At 49.2% G+C, this 19,296-nt stretch overlaps 1 protein-coding gene across 4 annotated transcripts in view; it reads left to right on the top strand.

Annotated features, from left to right (window-relative positions):
* The window catches only part of Ak8 (adenylate kinase 8), a 115,639-nt gene that overhangs the window by 23,326 nt on the left and 73,017 nt on the right, over positions 1-19,296 (top strand). For all 4 annotated transcript variants that reach the window (XM_021155506.3, XM_085830912.1, XM_021155504.3 and 1 more), the window contains exons 6-9: positions 12,651-12,732; positions 13,211-13,282; positions 14,846-15,046; positions 18,790-18,921. In XM_021155506.3, the coding sequence (XP_021011165.1) occupies positions 12,651-12,732; positions 13,211-13,282; positions 14,846-15,046; positions 18,790-18,921 (487 nt within the window). The remainder of the gene's footprint in view (positions 1-12,650; positions 12,733-13,210; positions 13,283-14,845; positions 15,047-18,789; positions 18,922-19,296) is intronic.

Genomic DNA, 19,296 nt, shown 5'->3' with positions numbered 1-19,296 from the left:
ATTTATCTCAGCAGACTGGAGAGGAGGGTCTCCTTGTTGACCATACAGAGAGCTACCACATGGGAGGAACCCCCTGTGGTGGCCTCTGGGCACAGCATGCCACAATCAGCCCCCATCCGGCAGTAAGGGGAGCCCTCAGTCACACAGCAGAAACAAATGGCTGCTGTCCCAATCTCAATGACACAAGAAGGGAATTCTTCCTCACTCAAGCCTCCAGATGTGTGTGTGTGTGTGTGTGTGTGTGTGTGTGTGTGCACGCAGTGTGTGCATGCAGTGTGTGCAGGCCTGTGTTTTCACATGAGTGACACAATGCATCATCGGTCAACGGGCACAAGTATTCCCATGCCTTATCAGAGGAAAGACTGGGTCAGCCTTTGACTGTCCTCCTGGGTCTGTTTCTGGTGACAGAACAGTGCCTGGCACAAGTGTGTAAAGCCACAGCGACAGCAGCTGACCTAAAGCTCTGTTGTGGTGACCTGGAAAACACCCTCAGTTCTGGACCACTGGCCCTCAGACCACAGCCAAGACCACAGCCGCCTCGGTTCCTCTCCTCCAGTTATTTGTGTGTCTCTGTGTGTGCGTGTATGTTGTTTGTGCATGCATGCATGTGTGTGCGAATGTGTGTGCACATGTGTGTGGAGGCTAGAGGTTATGCTCAGATGTCGTCCTCAGTAATTTCCATAGTATTACCACTACCACCGTCATCGTTGTCGTTGTTGTCCTTATCATCACCATTTTAGGTGTGTATATGTACACACAGGTGCCAGTGAACTCCAGGAGAGGACTGTAGGTTCCCTGGAGCTGGAGTTGTAGGCAGTTGTGAGCCACCTGATATCGGGGCTGGGAACCAATCTTGAGTCCCTGGGAAAGCAGCAGGTGTTTAGCCACTGAGCTATCTCTCCAGCCCTTCCAGCTTGAGATAGGGGCTTTCGCTTTTACCCGAGGAATTTGCCTGTCTCTGCCTTCCTGGTACTGGCCCGGCAGATGCTCCGCTGATAGAACATCTCACCAGCAGCCCTGGTTTCCCTTCTTGTAAAAGGTTTTAGGTAGATAATTTCTGAGAAGAAAAAGTATTATATAATATAATTCTGTTTCAATATATATATTCCAATATATATATGTATATATAAATATATATTGAAACAGAAAAGTCAGTGCCTTGGTTAGAGTTTTATTGCTGTGAAGAGACACCATGACCATGACGTATTAAGAAAAGCATTTCATTGGGACTGGCTTACAGTTTCCGTTTACTCCATTATCCTCATCATGGGAAGCATGGCAGCGTGCAGGCAGACATTGTGCTGGAGGATCTGTAGTTTTACATCTTGAGCCACAGGCAATGTAGCTGGAGCATGGGAGACTGCAAAGCTCTGCCCCCACGGCGACACACCTCATCCACCAAGGCCACGCCCACTCCAACAAGACCACATGTCCTAATAGTGCTACTCCCTATGGCCAAGCATTCATACACAGGAGTCTATGGGAGCCATACTTATATTACCATAGTCAGTGTGATGGTCCACCTGTAATCCTAGCACTTCAGAAGCTGAGGCAGCAGGATTGCTGAGAAAGGCCAGCCTAGGCTACAGTATGAGATCCTTTCTCAAACAAACAGAAAGGATACTAAGAAAACCAGTTGGAATTCATCCACAAGACTTGTGGCTTAACATAAGACATCTTGTTGGTTGAACCTTGTTTCTGTTGAGGGAAGGAATAAATTTAACACATTGGAAAACTCCACAGCAGAGGGCACCACGGAAACATGAAAGATAGGCTCTGAAGAACTTGAACCCCAGGTCTCAGGATGTGCTGCCAGCCAGGGGCGTGGGAGACCGGGGTGTATGAGAGACTTGGAAACACTAATGGTGGGAACCTTTCATTGGGGCCTCACCAGAGAGCCGACCACCGCCCATCTAAAGCACCCAGAGCAGCAGCTGCGCTGTCTCTGTGAAGGAACCTGAATCCTCCACTTAAACTTTCCACCCTGACCACGTGGCTCTGTGGGATCTTAACCACCATCCCCTCTCTGCCGGCCAGCAGCAACTTGGAGAGGGTTTTATTGCCATGGTGATGCAGAACCTGGGACACATCCAAGTGGCATCGCTTCCTTCCTTTCATCAGGATTTACAGAGCACAGTGTCTCTGCCATCAGACTTGGGAATTCTTCACTTCCTAGAGCCTGGGGCACTCAGGGAACAATGCACTGGGCATAGGTTCTCTCTCTCTCTCTTAAAACAAGCCATGTAGTATGGCATGTCTCAGTGAGTCGGATTTTATCTCAGCTACCTGCATCCTTTTCTTTGGGTCTACAAAAAAGAAGCTATTGGGCCCCTCAACAGAGGAATGGATACAGAAATTATGGTACATTTACACAATGGAGTACTACTCAGCTATTAAAAAGAATGAATTTATGAAATTCCTAGCCAAATGGATGGACCTGGAGGGCATCATCTTGAGTGAGGTAACACAATCACAAAGGAACTCACACAATATGTATTCACTGATAAGTGGATATTAGCCCAAAACTTAGGATACCCAAGATACAAGATACAATTTGCTAAACGCATGAAACTCAAGAAGAATGAAGACCAAAGTGTGGACACTGTGCCCCTTCTTAGAATTGGGAACAAAACACCCATGGAAGGAGTTACACAGACAAAGTTTGGAGCTGTGATGAAAGGATGGACCATCTAGTGATTGCCATATCCAGGGATCCATCCCATAATCAGCTTCCAAACGCTGACACCATTGCATACACTAGCAAGATTTTGCTGAAAGGACCCAGATATAGCTGTCTCTTGTGAGACTAGGCCGGGGCCAAACAAACACAGAAGTGGATGCTCACTGTCAGCTATTGGATGGATCACAGGGCTCCCAATGGAGAAGCTAGAGAAAGTACCCAAGAAGTTAAAGGGATATGCAACCCTATAGGGGGAACAACATGATGAACTAACCAGTACCCCGGAGCTCTTGTCTCTAGCTGCATATGTATCGAAAGATGGCCTAGTCGGCCATCAATGGAAAGAGAGGCCCATTGGACACGCAAACTTTATATGCTCCAATATAGGGGAATGCCAGGGCCAAAAGAATGGGAATGGGTGGGTAGGGAAGTGGGGGGGGGTATGGGGGACTTTTGGGATAGCATTGGAAATGTAATTGAGGAAAATACGTAATAAAAAATATTAAAAATTAAAAAAAAAAGAAGCTATTGGGCACGAAGCTTGTGTCCACCTCTGCTGGGTCTGAGCCACCTCTCAGATACCTGGGCTGGAGCATACAGAAAGGAAATGACCAGAGTGTCCCAGGCTTAGGTCCCTGGCAGTGAGCACCTCATTCTCGGTGCTCAGCACCATGCACTGCCCTGGTGTCCACTTGAACTGAGTTAAGGAATGCCACTGTCGGAGGAGCGAGGAGCGAACCATCTGAGAGTGTCTTTGGGGTGGAAGATGGTGTTGGCTCCTTCTGTGTTTTATGTGGGAGGTCAGTGTCAGATAGGTGGGCATGGTGGGCAAACTCTAATCTCAGCACTTGGGAAGATGGGTGGAAAGGGAAAGAAGAAGGTGGGTAAGAGTGAGGGGTTAGGATAAGAAAGGAGGGGGAGAGAGGGGGAGGAGGGTCTTGCATAGTTTCGGGTGTGCTTGTGGAATACCAAGAATCTTAAAGAACATTGTCAGGACCATGATCTAGTGGGGTCGGTAGCACACCATACCTAGGAGGGCAGGTTTTTACACAGGAGGCTCTGAAGGGAGAACCAGCCATAGCCAGCCTCCTGGTCCTGTCCAGTTGACCCCAGGCTGGAGATTGGGATGAGTTGAAAAGCAACTGGGCATAATTCAAGAAGCCAGGCACCCGGTGTTCTGGTCGCTGCATTTCAGACTGAGGGGTAGGGTTGTGGGCAGAGGTCACCCACAGTGAAGAATAGAACTGCCACCTGGGAGGAAGTTCTCACAGATAGTGGAGAGCCAGCATTTGTTGGCACACACACTGCCAGTGGCCCTGAACAAGTGACCCATTAGAGGCAAGGGAGGGCAGAGGGTCTGCAGTAAGGAGATTAACGTGCTTGGCCTACCAGCTCGACAAAGGAAGCATGGTGCCCATTGCCCAGAGGAAGGGCAGGAAGTGAGTGCATGAGGCTGGTCTACGTGCTCGAAACAGAGCAGGCATCGGGTTGGGGGGTACAGCCCAGTTGCCTTAGCATGCAGGAGGCCTACATTTGATTTCCCAATACTTCATAAAAGCAGGCATGGTGGCACACACCTGTAGTACCAACACTCAGGAGATGGAGGCAGGAAGATCGGAAGTTCAAGGTCATCCTGGGATAGGTGAGATCCTGTCTCAAGAGAAAAGAGATGCGAGTCTGCCACTTGATGGAGGTTGGAAGCTGGTTGTGTCTTCCGCCCTGAGAGCCATGGAAATGTCTTTATTCCACATAGAACCTAAACCTCCTTGGCGCTCACAGGTAAGTTTCTTTGAGACTTTGCGTGCAGTCATGACAATTCTGATTTCCCAACGAAGTTGGAACACTGTTTCTGACTCTCAGTTTTACGTTTACTCGGTGTATTTCTAGAATCTCCACCCTCATTTTGGGTCATAAGTCATAGGCAGAGATGTTACCCAAGCTGAGTGGCCCAGTCCCTGTCTGGAACCAGGGACTGCCTGCTTTCCCTCCTTGCAGTGTTACTGGATGGACATCAGTGGCTGTCAGTCCGAGGACATGGATTGCTCAGCCACTGTGGAGGCTCAAGGCTTGGTAGCTGTCACTGGCATACCATGGCACTGTGAGGCCTCTGTGCAGATGGAACTAGGGCGGAAAGGGCTGGAAACGAAGCGGAGGCTTGAACTCAGCTCAGAAAAAAAGGCAAACACAGCTTGTCACTAGCACATTGCCAGCCCTCCTTGGAGGGCCCATGGAACCTCAGGCTGAGGCTTCGGTGAATGTGATCCGGTCCTCACTAGGGATGTATGGGCAGATGACTGCAAGCTGAGGAAGAGAGCACAGGAGCCTTCAAATTCCCTCTCCAGCCGCTGGCTGACCTGCAGTTTTTCCAGGAGTAGTGATGGGGGTCTGGTGAAAGTCATGAGAAGACAGATTCAGGTTGACAGGGAAAATAGCTGTGCCCTCGAGTTCAGGGGGTTGGGAGCTGGGGTGGTTCAGAGCAAATGCTCACAGGAAACTGAGGCTGGGGGAAGATGGTTTTCTTCTGGATCAGAATCAGGTGAGTTTAGAGTGTTGTACCAATAGAGGGAAGCAGACATGCTGGGGACAGGCAGTGGGGAAGGTGGCTGGTGTGTGGCCAGTGCCAGCAGAGGGATGAGCTATTATATTGTTGAACAAACCTATGTGCCCCTCCCCATGCCTTCTCCAGTGCCTCATGGGGACTTTGGTTTCTCTGAACTATTTTAGGAAACTAACAGGATTCTACCAGGAGAGTCGGGCTGTGTAAACAAAAGCAAACTCTGGGGTTATTTGGTCGGGGGAGGGGTTGTTTTAGATCTTCTCTCACTTTTTAGCCCAGGTTGATCTTGAACTCATCGCAGGCCTGCCTCAGACTCCTCAGCGCTGGGATTCTAGGTGTCTATTGTGCCACCCCCATCCCAAAAGGAAATGCCTATGTTTTGACATCCAAAGGGTCCCTAGAAGCAGCTGATCATCCTGTTGGGCCCTGTTTTGCATCATGAGTAGCAGGCCCATTCATCCATTCTCAGCTAGTTGGGCAGAAGAACTAAGCTGAGATATACTGGACACCTGGAGACCCATCCCCCCAAGCCCAGGAGCTGGCTCTGCTGACCTTTCCTGTATGGTATCACAACAGTGGTAGCTGCACAACCAACAAGGTTGGCGTATGGGGTGGGGTGGGATGGGGTATAGTCAGGCATGAGCTTGCAGCAGTGAAAATAGACTCACCAGTTCCCTTGGCTGACTGAAGTATGTCTGGACCAGATCCTGTCGGGGGTCTGGGGTCAGGGAGAAGGTTGGCCTCCCCTCCCCATGGGCCATTTCTATGTTGAGATTGCAGAACCAAGTAGAATTCCTTCCTGCAGGCAAAGAGAGAAAAGAGTAGTCTACCCACCCGGGAGTATGACGTGAGCCTGAAGCTAGACGATACGATACATATTAAATTCACGGCCAGTCTGGGTCACACACACAAAGAACAGTTCGCGTTTCTCAAAATTATGACGGCCATGGTAAAACTAGAGAAGTTACCCATCTCTTTACCCACAAGCCATCTTTTCTCCTGTGTTGGGGAACACCTAGCATTTCGTTTAGAGAAAAAGGAGGGCGGTGGTGGGTTTCTGTTGCTTCTCACACTTTACTGGGTAACTCAGACCCTGGACCAAGGGAATGTGACTGAAATCCAAGTCTCAGGCCTCTGTTGGCCTCCTGGGGCCCCTGGAGGAGCCAGCAGGAGCGCCCCTCTGCCTCCAATGGAGCTTTCTCAAGTGCTCCTCAGTTGGGGCAGGAGATAGCAGGGAGCACCCATACTCTGGCTTCTTTATGAGGAGCCAGGAAAGGAGGGAGGCACATCACAGAGCCAGTGGCCCAGAGGGCAACCAAGCTTTCCACAGGCCTTGCTAATTGCGCTTTGATAAGTCAGGAGGGCAGAAAGGGCCAGTGTTGTGCACAATGCAGGCCGAGCCTTGCTGCGTCAGGCTGGGCTCTGCTGCGCCTCGACAACTTCCCTGGGCTGCCTGGCTTCTCCGCTTCCCTTTCTTGCAGCTGTGACATCTGCTCAGTGCCTGTCCCTCCTGTGATACCATGCCCCTTGCAGCTGTGCAGGCCCCCAGCTCTGTGCAGAGTGCCCTGAGCATACGGCCTTTTTGATGTGTGATAAAACAGAGCTGAGCCACGGGGGTATGGTGAGCTAAGGCATCGGAATATCAATTAACCTGCTCCGAACAAAGCTAGGGCTCCAGTGTGGAGCAGGCAACTCACCGAAGTGTCAAGAAGATGGATAATATGTCTAATTAGGGGTTGCCCGACACCTCTGCACCAGACCGGTCCCGGCCACTGGACCTGCGAACCTAGCAGAGCACAGTGGTGGCGATTGTCTCGGTGTCCCTGGTATGGCTGGCAGCAGTTGGTGTTCTCTGATTAACTACTTCTTGCTTTACTGAACATGTTCTCAGCTCTGACTGCCATTTCCCCTGGAAAGTGCAGCCCATTTTACAACTGTACAGGGAGCCACTGTGAGTGTGTGTGCCGAGGAAGAGGGCTTTCCGAGTGCCAAGCCTGGGGTTGCTTACACTGAGGCCTTTATCCAGCCGCTGTCCCTCTAAGGGCAACTGACGTAGACCCACATGGACCGCATAGGGACGGGGGTGTCCACACTGCCCTGTATGACAAGTGACTGCCTTGTCATAGGAGCCCCCTTCTTTAGTTCATCCTCCTCGTAAGAGCAGACCTGAAGACCCCTTCCTCTTCCTAAGGTCTCCAACCCAAACAGGATGTTACCTACCATAAGCCCAGTAGTCAAGGAGGCGTCCCGTGTTGTCCCGCTTTTTCCCGGTCATTGGGAACCCAGCTTTTGTTTGTAAAAAGTGGGTGAGCACTGTTCCTGTGAACAGCTGTGAGAGCTTTGGACTCATGCACAATGAGGCAATATTAAAATCAAATCTTTCTAGAAGGTCTTGCCTCTTCCACATCCCAGAAGTGACTCAAACCTGTAGTCCGGAAACTTGGGAGGCTTGGTACAGTTGGAGGGGTTGATATAGCAGGTATGAGACCAGCCTAGTTACATATCAAGACCCTGTCTTTAAAACAAATGCCAGATATGGTGATAAATACCTTTAGTCCCAGCACTCAGGAGTGGGGGGTGGGGCTAGGGGCAGAGGCAGGCAGATCTCTTGAGTTTGAGGCCAGCCTGGTCTACGGAGTGAATTCTAGGAAAGCCAGGGCTACACAGAGAAACCTTGTCTCAAAAAACCAAAAAACAGACCAAACCAAAAGGAAAAATAAAGGAGAGAGAGAGAGAGAAAGAAGAGGGGAGGGGAGGGGAGGGGAGAGGAGAAAAGAAAAAAGAAAAGAAGAAAAGAAAGAAAAAGAAAGAGGGGGGCTCTAAGCTGAACAACCGACTCTTGTACTAGAGATCGCTGTAATTGGGCTCATGATTACTCCCCAATGCCCATCATAGGAAACGTGTGTGTGTGTGTGTAAGAATTTAGCTGAAGTACCCGAGGACTCCCCTCTTCCACATCTGAAGGGAAGGGGCCGGCAGCAGCTTCATCTCAGTCCCCGTGGCCACCCGCCGCTATAGGAGCCCCTTCTGCCCATAACAAGGTCAGCTGCCTATAACAAGGACTTGAGGGATCCAAAGGCTGTTAATTCTCTCTCTCTCTCCTTTGCTTCATTAGTTCGGAAACCAAGGCTCCGTAGCAGTATTTCCCTGTATAAAGAATTAATGAAAGCAGCTTGCCTGGTCTTTCCAACATGCTTTAGGCAGTAAATTTGTTTAGCTTTTCGTAAAACCATCCATGGAGGCTTTGTCACCTAAATATTTCAAGAGTGAAGAAATATGGGCATGATGGTGTGTGTATGTGCATATGTGTGTGTACGCCAGAGGTCAATATCTGGTGTTATCCATTTCTTTCCACCTAGGGTATTTTTGTTTGCTTGTTTGTTTTTGAGACGGGGTTTCTCCAACTAGCCCTGGCTGAACCTGGAATTCACTGTGTAGATCAGGCTAACCTCAAACTTAAAAGATCCACCTGCCTCTGCCTCCTGAGTGCTGGGATTACAGGCACATGCCACCTTGCCTGGCTCCACCTAAGTTTTTGAGAGAGTCTCTCACTGAGCCTGAAACTTGCCTTTTCAGTTAGACTGGCTGGCCAGTGAGCCCCTGAAATCCTCTTGTTTCAAGTTCATCAGAGCTGGGGTTTTAGGCACACCCTGACTTCTTATGTGTATCCTGGGGAATTCAGGCTTGGCCCCAAGTTTGCAGCAGAGTTTTGATCCTAGGGAAAGACGCCATTCGCTCTCCATCTTGTAAGTCAGGATGTGGGGTGTAGTCTCACCCTGTCAGCCCATCTTGACCACAGAGACACTGACTCTTCAGGATACCTGGGAGGGTCTCTGAGAAGCAGAGGGCTTCTTTTGCCTCCCTGCACTGTGAGATGAACTCAAAGCTGTTTGATTGCTTACTTTCCCTCTTACAAAGGTCACTATTGCTTTATCTGAATTCCAAATCTAAAGGTGTAGTTTTGTGTGTGTGTGTGTGTGTGTGTGTGTGTGTGTAGTTGTGTGTGTGCGTGTGTGCGTGTGCGTGTGCGTGTGTGTGTGTGGTCTAACTCTAGACTCTCTGGACTTGAAAGGACTCTAGAAACTGTTAAATGCAAGGGCTGATGTTGGACAGAAGAATACAAATAGGGAGACGAGTCATTGGATTCTGCATAGAACATCAGGTGCTCATGAATTAATCTACACAATCAGTGTTATTCCCAAGTCCTCAGAGCCTCCGTCTTGCAGGAAACTCAACAAAAAAATGTTTTGATGCTCACTTGAAAGAGTACATTTTTGAAAAAGGAGAGGAGGAAAGGTGTTCTATTAAATATAAAACAATAAATTATAAAATTGTGATAACTTTAAAGGTTAAACAAAAATAGCTTAGTAATCTACAGTCAGGAAGAGGTGACAGCCAAGTTCCTGCCAGCCATTACAGCTTGAAAAGAAAAGCCTCAGATGGGGAGGACTGTTCTGAGCCAAGGTTGGGGCAGCTGGAAGCCTCAAGGCAGCAAAGTAGATCTTAGCCTCACGTGTTCACAAAAGAAAGCATCATTCTATTAAATTTTCAGGTTGAAACCATGAGAGATCACAGTTTAAATATAAGAGAATATTTACCTCCTTTTGTGGTAGGAAAGGCCTTTTTATGCACCCACAAACACCATAGTCCAAAACAGGGGTGCAGGCACCGACTTCACAAAAATCAGTGTGTAACACGAAGCACGGCACACATTTGGCAGTCACAGGCAAACCCTGGCAAATGTGGCACCAGTCTGCCTCAGACGGCTGGGGTAGTGTTTGAAAATGTGGGTTTGTTTCTTAATGTGTAGGTTAAAGCGGTCTGGGGTATATTATATTTTGTTGGACAGGTTTTCTCCCAGGGTAGTGTTGAGTATTGGTAACTGTGCAGGGAAGGGAGACAGGTGCTCTGCCACCAGACACAAACTAGTGTTAGTGTGACAGAGCTGGAGAGGTGACCCAGCAGCTGAGTGCTGCGGCTCCTCTGAAGAGCTGAGTTCAGTCCCAGCACCGGCATCAGGTAGTTCACCACTCCATAACTCCAGCCCCAGGGAACCTGAGGCCTCTTTCTGGCCCCTTAGGGGCACACACACACACACACACACACACACACACACACACACACACACAATATTTTAGGTCGCTTTTATCCTACTCTCTCCCCGCCCCCCAAGATAGGGTTTCTCTCTGTAGCCTTGGCTGTCCTAGAACTCACTTTGTAGGCCAAGCTGACCTCAGATTCACAGAGACCCATCTGCTTCTGCCTCTGGAGGGCTAAAATTAAAGACATGGACCACCATGCCTGGCCCAGCAAAACTCACTTTTAAGCTGGATTGAAGTAGAATGATGCACCTTTAGAAAATTCAACCTTCAATCTGCTCGTGCCTTGTGCTGGCAGCCATCATAAAGGGTGTGGAAGAAGGAAGCCTGCCCTCTGCCTGCTTGCCCTTGCTCTCACTAGCAAGTCTATTCCTTCACTGGCCTTGGAGACTACTTTCTGATAGTCCAGTGTATACTGAAGACTGTCTGAGACATCCATCCTTGTGGACAAAACAATTATTAGATTCTTGGACTTTTTGCCCATTGTTGGGCAAGCTGAACCACAAGGCAGTGCCATTCTAACAAATCCCATATATATACGTATCCCACATGTACACTTAAATGTATATGTAGTATATGTATATGATGTGTATGTATTCTTTCAGTTTTGTTCCTCTAGAGAACCCTAATACATTGTGTGTCCATGTGTGCATGCACATGTGTGCATTTCCTGTAAAGGCAAGGGGTACCTTGGGGGCTCCTCCTCAGGAACAGCATCGCCTTGTTATGTGAGACAGTCGTCGCTCGCTGTCTGTCAAGCCAGCCCCAGCCATGCACTTGTCTCCACTTTCCAGGGATGGGACTGGATTGTTAAGTGTGCACTGCTATGCTGGGCTTTGAACCTAGTGACCCCTTATCTTAGCAATCCTGTATCCCAGAAAAAATTAAACATGTGAAAGGGCTGTGCACCCAGAGATGTTCACTGCAGTGACATTTATGATGGTGTAGTCAGGGTTCTCTAGAGTAACAAAACTTATAGAATGAATATATATATGTATATAGTGTATATGTAAGTATATATATATGTGTGTGTGTATATATATATAATGTCTATATATGGGATTTCTTAGAATGACCTACAGGCCCTGGTTCAGCTATTCCAGCAGGGACTGACTGTGAATGAAAAGTCAAAGGGTTCAGTAGTTGTTTCATCCACAAAGCTGGATAACTCAGAGGGTCTTCAGTAGATGTCAGATTCCTGAAGAAGGCTCTAATGCTACTGAAGGAATGGACTTGCTAGAAAGATTGAGAATTAAACAGGCAGAGAGAGAGAGGAGAGAGAGGAGAGGGGAGAGGGGGGGAGAGAGAGAGAGAGAGAGAGAGAGAGAGAGAGAGAGAGAGAGAGAGAGAGAAACTTCCTTCTTTCATGTCCTTATATAGGCTTCCAGCCAAAAGGTGGCCCAGGTTAAAGGCGTGTCACAATCCAGGTCAAAGGCGTGTCTCATCTTCCTACCTCTGAGTTGTGTATTAGGAGTGGCTCTACTTCAGATTTAGCAAAAATCCCTCACTCGTGTGCCCTCCATTTTCCTTTAAAATTTAGTTCATTCCAGATGTAAGCAAATTGGCAACCGAGAATAGCCATCGCAGATGGTGAAAAATGTTTACAGATTCGTGAAGCTGTGGGCAAAGCTGGCAGCATGGCTCAGTCACTTAGGGATGTGGTATAAACCTTCAAAAGCAGAGGCGGCGAAGGCCCATGCTGGCAGGGACACATGCTGATAGTAGCTGCGGTGGCTGTGGGAAGCCAGGACCTCAGTGCTTGCTATGCAGTTGTTCATGAGCTCTGGCTCCGAAGGTTCATGAGCAGCTGCAAAGGTGTTGCTGCTGTCAAGAACACTTCTTTGACTTCAAAGATTCCAGCACTCTTTAGACCTTCTAAAACACAATGTAAAATAGGCAGGGGCTACTCAGAGGGTAAAGGTGCTTGCTGTCAACCTCAGTGGCCTGAGTTCAATCCCCAGGACCCACATTGGGTAGAATCCAAGAACTAACTTTTGAAAATTGTCTCTGACCTCTGCATGTGTGCTGTGGCACTTCCACAGCACACACTCACATGCACACACTCCCACAGCACACACTCACATGTACACACTCACACAGCACACATTCACACAGCACACACATGCACGCACACACTCACATGTACACACACAGTACACATTCACATGCACACACTCACAGTACACACATGTACACACTCACACAACACACATTTGCACATGCATGCATACTACTCACCCACTCACATATGTGTGCACAAAATAAGTGAAGGTAAAAACCTACAGTGAAGAGCCTCTCCGTACTGTTTCTCTAGGGCTGGATCCTGGACGGCATCCCTGAGAGGCGGGAGCAGGCTCTGATGATCCAGACCCTGGGGCTGGCGCCCAAGCACGTCAGTGAGTAAACCCCTGGCCCCTGCTGCCCTGAGCATGCACTGCTCTTTAGTGCTGGCACTGCCCATCCTCTACCCTGGGCCCAATCACTGCTCACAGGACAGTTTCAAGGGCCTGGAACCCAGCAAGAAAAGACATTAGGTGAAGTCCAGCCTCATTGACAGGCTAAATCCACTGAGGACTAGTCAGTAAGAAAAGCAGGGTTCCTCGTGTAAGGAATGTCCCTGCTGAAGGCCTCTTTAGGAAACCAAGGGAAGGAAGGGTGGCAGGGTCTGAATCACAGAGATCTCTACACTATGATTTTACACAGTGAAAATTGATGGGACATGTCCCACCATGGACTGGTCTCAGAATGGTTTGGTGCCATCTGGGAGATGGGTAACATGGGGGGGGGGGGTTGAATGTGATCACATGGCAGAGCACTCAGACATGTGGTACCTGATCCCAGCATACCTGGCTTGTTCCTTTCTTCCCTGCCCAGTTGTGCTTAATGCTCCAGACACTGTCCTGATCGAGAGAAATGTGGGCAAGCGGATAGACCCTGTCACCGGAGGTACGACCCCACCCGAGGGATTCAAAGATTGGGAGAGAATGCCCTGTCCCACTGTCTACTCTAGGCACTCAGGGGGCCACAGTTGAGAGGGACTGTCGCAGACTCAGAAGCCACCAGGAACAGAAATCCCAGAAGGCAGGGAAGAGGTCATCTTGGGTGAAGGCAGCCTTGTCCTTAGGAAGTGGGACTCTGGGTACTGACTATGTCCAGGAAACTGGACTCTGCAGAGCTGGTCTTGGGCCTCAGATTCATGCATGGGGGACATTGCTCAGCGGGGCTGGTGTCCCTCTTCCTGGGAAGCCATGTGCCCCACGTTGCTTGCTCTGTGTGTGGAGGAGTACAGTATATGAGTTGCCTAAAGAAGTACCAGTGCTGTGAATGGGATCTTAAGTAACCACATCGACAGGGCTGGGGGACAAGGGGAAGGTGCCTCTCTTGGGCTTGGTTTTCTCTGGACTTGGGGTGAAAGCTCAAATTCTTTTTTTTTTAATTTTTAATATTTTTATTACATATTTTCCTCAATTACATTTCCAATGCTATCCCAAAAGTCCCCCATAGCGCCCCCCACTTCCCTACCCACCCATTCCCATTCTTTTGGCCCTGGCATTCCCCTATATTGGGGCATATAAAGTTTGCAAGTCCAATAGGCCTCTCTTTCCATTGATGGCCGACTAGGCCATCTTTCGATACATATGCAGCTAGAGACAAGAGCTCCGGGGTTCTGGTTAGTACATCATGTTGTTCCAACAATGGGGTTGCAGATCCCTTTAGCTCCTTGGGTACTTTCTCTAGCTTCTCCATTGGGAGCCCTGTGATACATCCAATAGCTGACTGTGAACATCCACTCCTGTGTTTGCTAGGCCCCGGCATCGTCTCACAAGAGACAGCTATATTTGGGTCCTTTCAGCAAAATCTTGCTAGTGTATGCGATGGTGTCAGCGTTTAGAAGCTGGAAAGCTCAAATTCTGTAAGGATGAATTGCATCTGCAGGGCCCAGCACAAAGCGAGAACTCAGAGATCCATGGTTGCCCTCAGTTCCAGGCTGAGAGGCACCACTGTGTTTTTTCTTGAGGTGATAGGGAGTCTTTGAGTCATGGAGTCTAGATTGGCCTTGTGCTTGCTATGTAGGTGAGGAGGACTTTGAACTCCTGATCCTCCTGCCTCCATTATAGAAGGCCGAAGAAGAGAGAGGCACTTGAGGGACCCCAGCTTCGGAATGTTCTGGAGGGGGAATGGTATACCGGCCTTAGGTTTGAGAGAGTTGCCATGACTCCACCAAACCTGTAAATGTCACAGACCATCACGCCTGGTTTTTGCCATGCTGGGAATTGAACCCAGGGCTTTGTGGATTTGAAGCAAACACTTTATCAACTAAGCTACATCTGTCCCCAACCCCATCATTATTTGTTGTTGCTATGAGTAACAACTGATGTGATCCATGCATCATTGTTGTTAGTGAGACACTTGCTGACTGGGAGTGGTCAGCCACATCCCTGGGCAGCACCAGGCAGGCAGTGCAGCAGCCATGAGTGCTTCTCTAACCCCATGCCTCTCCCTGTGCAGAGATCTATCACACCACCTTCGACTGGCCCCCTGAGCCTGAAATACAGAACAGGCTGATACAGCCGGAGGGCATCTCGGAGATCGAAACGGCGAAGAAGCTGCTGGAGTACCACAGGCACATCATCAGGATTCTTCCTTCTTACCCGAAAATCCTGAAAACCATCAGCTCAGACCAGCCGTGTGTGGATGTCTTCTACCAGGGTAAATACAACAGGCTTCCCACCTCAGCCCCACACGAGGGCTAGGGGCCACTCTGAATACCTGACTACCCTCCCTGTCCCCATACCCTGCAGGCTGGCAACAGCAGTGGCTGTGTTATGTGGGCACCCTGGGAGGCAGGCCACTGATGGGCCATGCAGGGACACTTGGAGACCCCCCTCACCCCTGGGGCTGATATCTGACACCTGGGTGTGATTATATCCCCAGCCCACGGAGGGTTGCCAGTGTGCGGGTGTAAAGAGTGGGAGCGGCATAGTGGTAGTAAAGTTTTTGAGGCCCGATCTTGAAGGAGAGGCAAGAGAAATAATTAAGACAAAAAACATATTCATCAACACAAAACAGGCAAGGTGACTCCATGAGCCAGAGTAAGCCACTGCCACACCACATAGCTGTCCCCATACGTGACAGACACTCAAGGGCAGCCTTGCAAAAGTGAGCTATTTATAAATATTTTAAAAAACATTTAAGTTTGGATGTCTCAAAATCCACTTATCTCCTTCTGTCTGATACGGGGGAGGGGGAGAGTCATTTAAAGTGTTTTGATAAAATAAAATGACAGCAGACATTTGAGACCCTTGATGGCCCCTTTCTCAGTCTCTTTCAAATCTCTTCAAGGAAAAAGAAGTTGAGGGGATGGTACAGCTCTCAGTTGGTAGGGTGCCTGAAGTGTTGGCTTCCACATAAAACCTGGCATAGTGGCATAGGCCTGTAATCCCAGGTCTTGGCAGTTACAGACCAAAAAGCAGATGTTCAAGGTCATTCCTGTTACGTAGAGATTTTTGAGGCCACGCTGGGCTGCATGAGACTGTGTGTTTAAAAAAGAAAGAAAGAAAGAAAAAAAAAAAAAACATTTAAAGCTGAGTGTGCCAGTGCATCCCTGGAAAGCCATGACTTAAAAATGCCGAGGCAAGAGGGCCAGCAAACTGAGGCCAGCCTGGGGAGGACAGGGTGATCCTGTTGCAAACATTTTTATTTTAATTTGAAAAATCCACAGAGCTACGGGTGTGGCTTCATTGGTAGAGTCCCTGCACTTGGGAGGTAGAGACAGGAAGATCAGAAATGCAAAGTCATCTTCAGCTGTGTATCAAATTTTCGGCCAATTAGGTCTACATGAGCCCCTGTCCTAAAAGGCCAGTCAGGTAGTGTTTGCTTTGGGAGCAGCAGAGCCTGAGGCTACTCTCTGGCACCCATTCCACAAAAGGTATGAGCGTCCATGCTTGTGACCCCAAGGCTGGGAGGTACAGACAGGCAACGGTACGGACAGATCCCAGCCTCACCTTCTGGGTTCTAGGCAAGTGAGACTTTGTTTCAAAAAACAAAGTGGATAGCTTCTGAGAATGTCCTCTGACCTCCACACAAATGTGCACATATGTTTATGTGCACATATGTTTATGTGCACCTGTGTGCAAGCAAACAAACACACACACACACCAAGACGAAAATTGTCATTTTGATTGGGTGCAGATTTCGGACACTCAGCTGTCTCTGCCAGCCCTCTGCAACCCTCTCTGGCTGGGGCTTTCTGCACACTCTGAGGAAGACCAGGCCCGCTGCCAGCTGCATTCATCAGTGGGCAGGCATCTGAGGTAATGTTGCCTGCCATGTCAGGTTGAGGCTGCCCTGTAATTTTCCAGAGCTCTGCATCTTGGAAAGATCTTTAGCAGCAAACATGTGCTCTAAAGCTAAACATCTACCACATTTATCTAATGCCACGGTTCCGAATTTACACATTAATTACTTCTAAATTACTTAATTAAATTTAAAAGTTCATGTGATCATTCATAAAGAATTCATGCCTGGAATTGTAAATAAAAACGTGAGCATCTAAATATTAATTATTATTAATTAATAATGCGGAGAGATAAGTTGAAAATCAGGCTGCAAGATTCCCTCTGTGTTGTTTGTTTAATCTCTTCTCAGTGCATCCAGCAGCCGTCTATTTCCAAAAAGAATAGCTGGATGTGGAGACTGTCTAGGGGATCGTTACTTCTAATTAACTTAGTTATTTACTGTAAATTAAGCATCATTTGTAAGCTGGCCGCTTCACGGGGCAGTGGCTGTGCTTTTCAGAGGTGCTGTTTCCCGGAAGGCATGAGAGTGGAAAGCCAGGGAGAGTACCCTGCTTTGAGCTGTCCTGTTGGGGGCGTGATACCCCAGTCACAGCTCTGAGAGGTGCCATGACTGTCTGTGAGGACAATGACAGCCCCCTCAAAGAATGGCATGGAATATTTAATCAGCGGTTCACACATGTGGCTGTGGTACGGGGTGCCCATGACAGAGGTGACCGAAGCACTGGGGTGCTTAACTTGAGCCCACTGTGCTGCCAGTTCTGAGAAGATGGAGCTGTAAACCTTAGTGAGCTGGTCCTGTAATGGCGCCGGGTACAGGCCAGGGCAGACAGCTCAGCCAGTAGAGTGTTTATGTAAGCATGAGGCCTGAGCTTGGATTCCCAGCGCCCATGTTTAAAACACCCCCACATGGATACACAGACACATGGAGACCCTTGTACATACCATACACGCAGCCCCCACGCCCCAAAGATTCCAGAGTCTGCACATGAACAAATCTTCCTGCTGCTCAGTTGGGCTACTTTTTGCATCACTGTACAGTTCACCCTCGGGGGAAGACATTTGACATTTATTGAATATGGATAGAGGCCAGCATGGGCTTCAAATGCCCCTCGCACTAAGTTTGGAAAAATCCCACAATAGACACACCTACCCATGCTTTCCTGAAGGAGACATGTTGACCCAGCACCTCCTCAGGACAGGATCTCCTTGACAAAGGAAGATTGGCAGGTGCCACTGGCCTCGCACAGACAGCCTGGGGGCCTCCGTAGGCCTTAGGGAGGAGACCTTGTCCTGAAGGCTAGCAGGAATTGGCCGAGTCTGCGGGCTCTTTGGTGGGCAGCTCTCTGGCAGCCTCTTTGCCTGTCCTCCCAGCTCCGCTGGCTTGGGTGGGTGCAGGAGAGGACTGCTCAGTGTGTAGTCCTCCCTGGTGGGTCCTCCCTGAACTTTCTGGAATCCTGAGCCTTCCCACAGAGAAGACTCCTCAGTGTTGGTGTTCACCCCTGTCTTCCCACCGCTCCATCAAATGTCGGAGGTGCAGCTCGGTCAGGAGAGCCCGGCTGAGTCTGCCCACTCCTGTGACCTATTTCATTACTGCCTTTTTGGAGACTTGCAACAAAGTTAGTGTCCCTGGAGTGTGGCTGCACAAATTATTCTCCACCGATTCCTGAGTCCTTTAGAAGTCCCTGCACACCAGGCTCCCTCTCAGCCCAATGCACATATCAAAGCCTACGTGTGGCACAAAGCCCACACCTCCCCTAGGAGACTAGCCTGGTCCTGTGGCTTCAGGTTAGAGGCTTGGGCAGGATGAAGGCTGGAAACTGCCTAACTGAACAGTAAATGAGAAACGCTTTCATGCCCGGGGTCAGCATCCCACCTCCAACACACTCAGCCCCCATTCAAATTGGGGGCAAACAGCTGCCTGCCGCATGCTGTGGAGCGACGCCAGGGCAATGCTTAGAGATTGCATGACCCCCTGTGCACCTCAGTGCATGGGCCTGGCTGTGCAGACCCCCCCCCCATGATTCCTCCATTCTCTAAATGTCAGGGGCACAGAGGTGTCCCGCTGTGCTGCAAGTGGGCAGAGCCCCAGCAGAGGTGTGGGCTGGCTTCTTTTTCCTTAGGACCGGGGTTTGATAATCTCAACTCTTGTTCTAGCTCTGACCTATGTCCAATCTGGCCATCGATGCAATGCCCCATTCACCCCCAAGGTGCTGCTGTGTGGGCCATTGGGCAGCGGGAAGAAACTGCAGGCTACCCTTCTGGCCCAGAAATACGGCCTTGTGAACAGTAAGTATCTCACCAAAAGTGCTGCTTGCTGTCTTATGCCCAGCCAGGCTTTGTGTGTTCCTGGCTGATGGGGATGAAGCAGTAACAGTGATTTTTCTTGTTCCTGGTCCTTAGCCCTTCCCCTTAGCTCACCCATGTAGGGATAAGGTTTCCTTTAAAGGGCATTGCCATAAAGACATTAACCAATAAACCACGTTCATGGCATACAGGGCTGGACCATTTGCTTGCTGTCCTTTTTCACGTCCATTGGAGCACTTTTCTTCACTGTCTTTTCGGGGGCCACCCCTCACCCCCCAATCCAGGTCAATGTGACAACAGACAACACTTTCTGCACCAGAGGAAGACGTCTTGCTCTGCACAATTTTAATAAATATT

This window comes from Mus caroli, unplaced genomic scaffold (genome assembly GCF_978045245.1).
Source record: "Mus caroli unplaced genomic scaffold, Mus_caroli_1 scaffold_2, whole genome shotgun sequence".
Classification (NCBI taxonomy): domain Eukaryota; kingdom Metazoa; phylum Chordata; class Mammalia; order Rodentia; family Muridae; genus Mus; species Mus caroli.
Note: the sequence above shows the minus strand (reverse complement) of the source record. Positions and strands in the feature narration are given on the sequence as shown.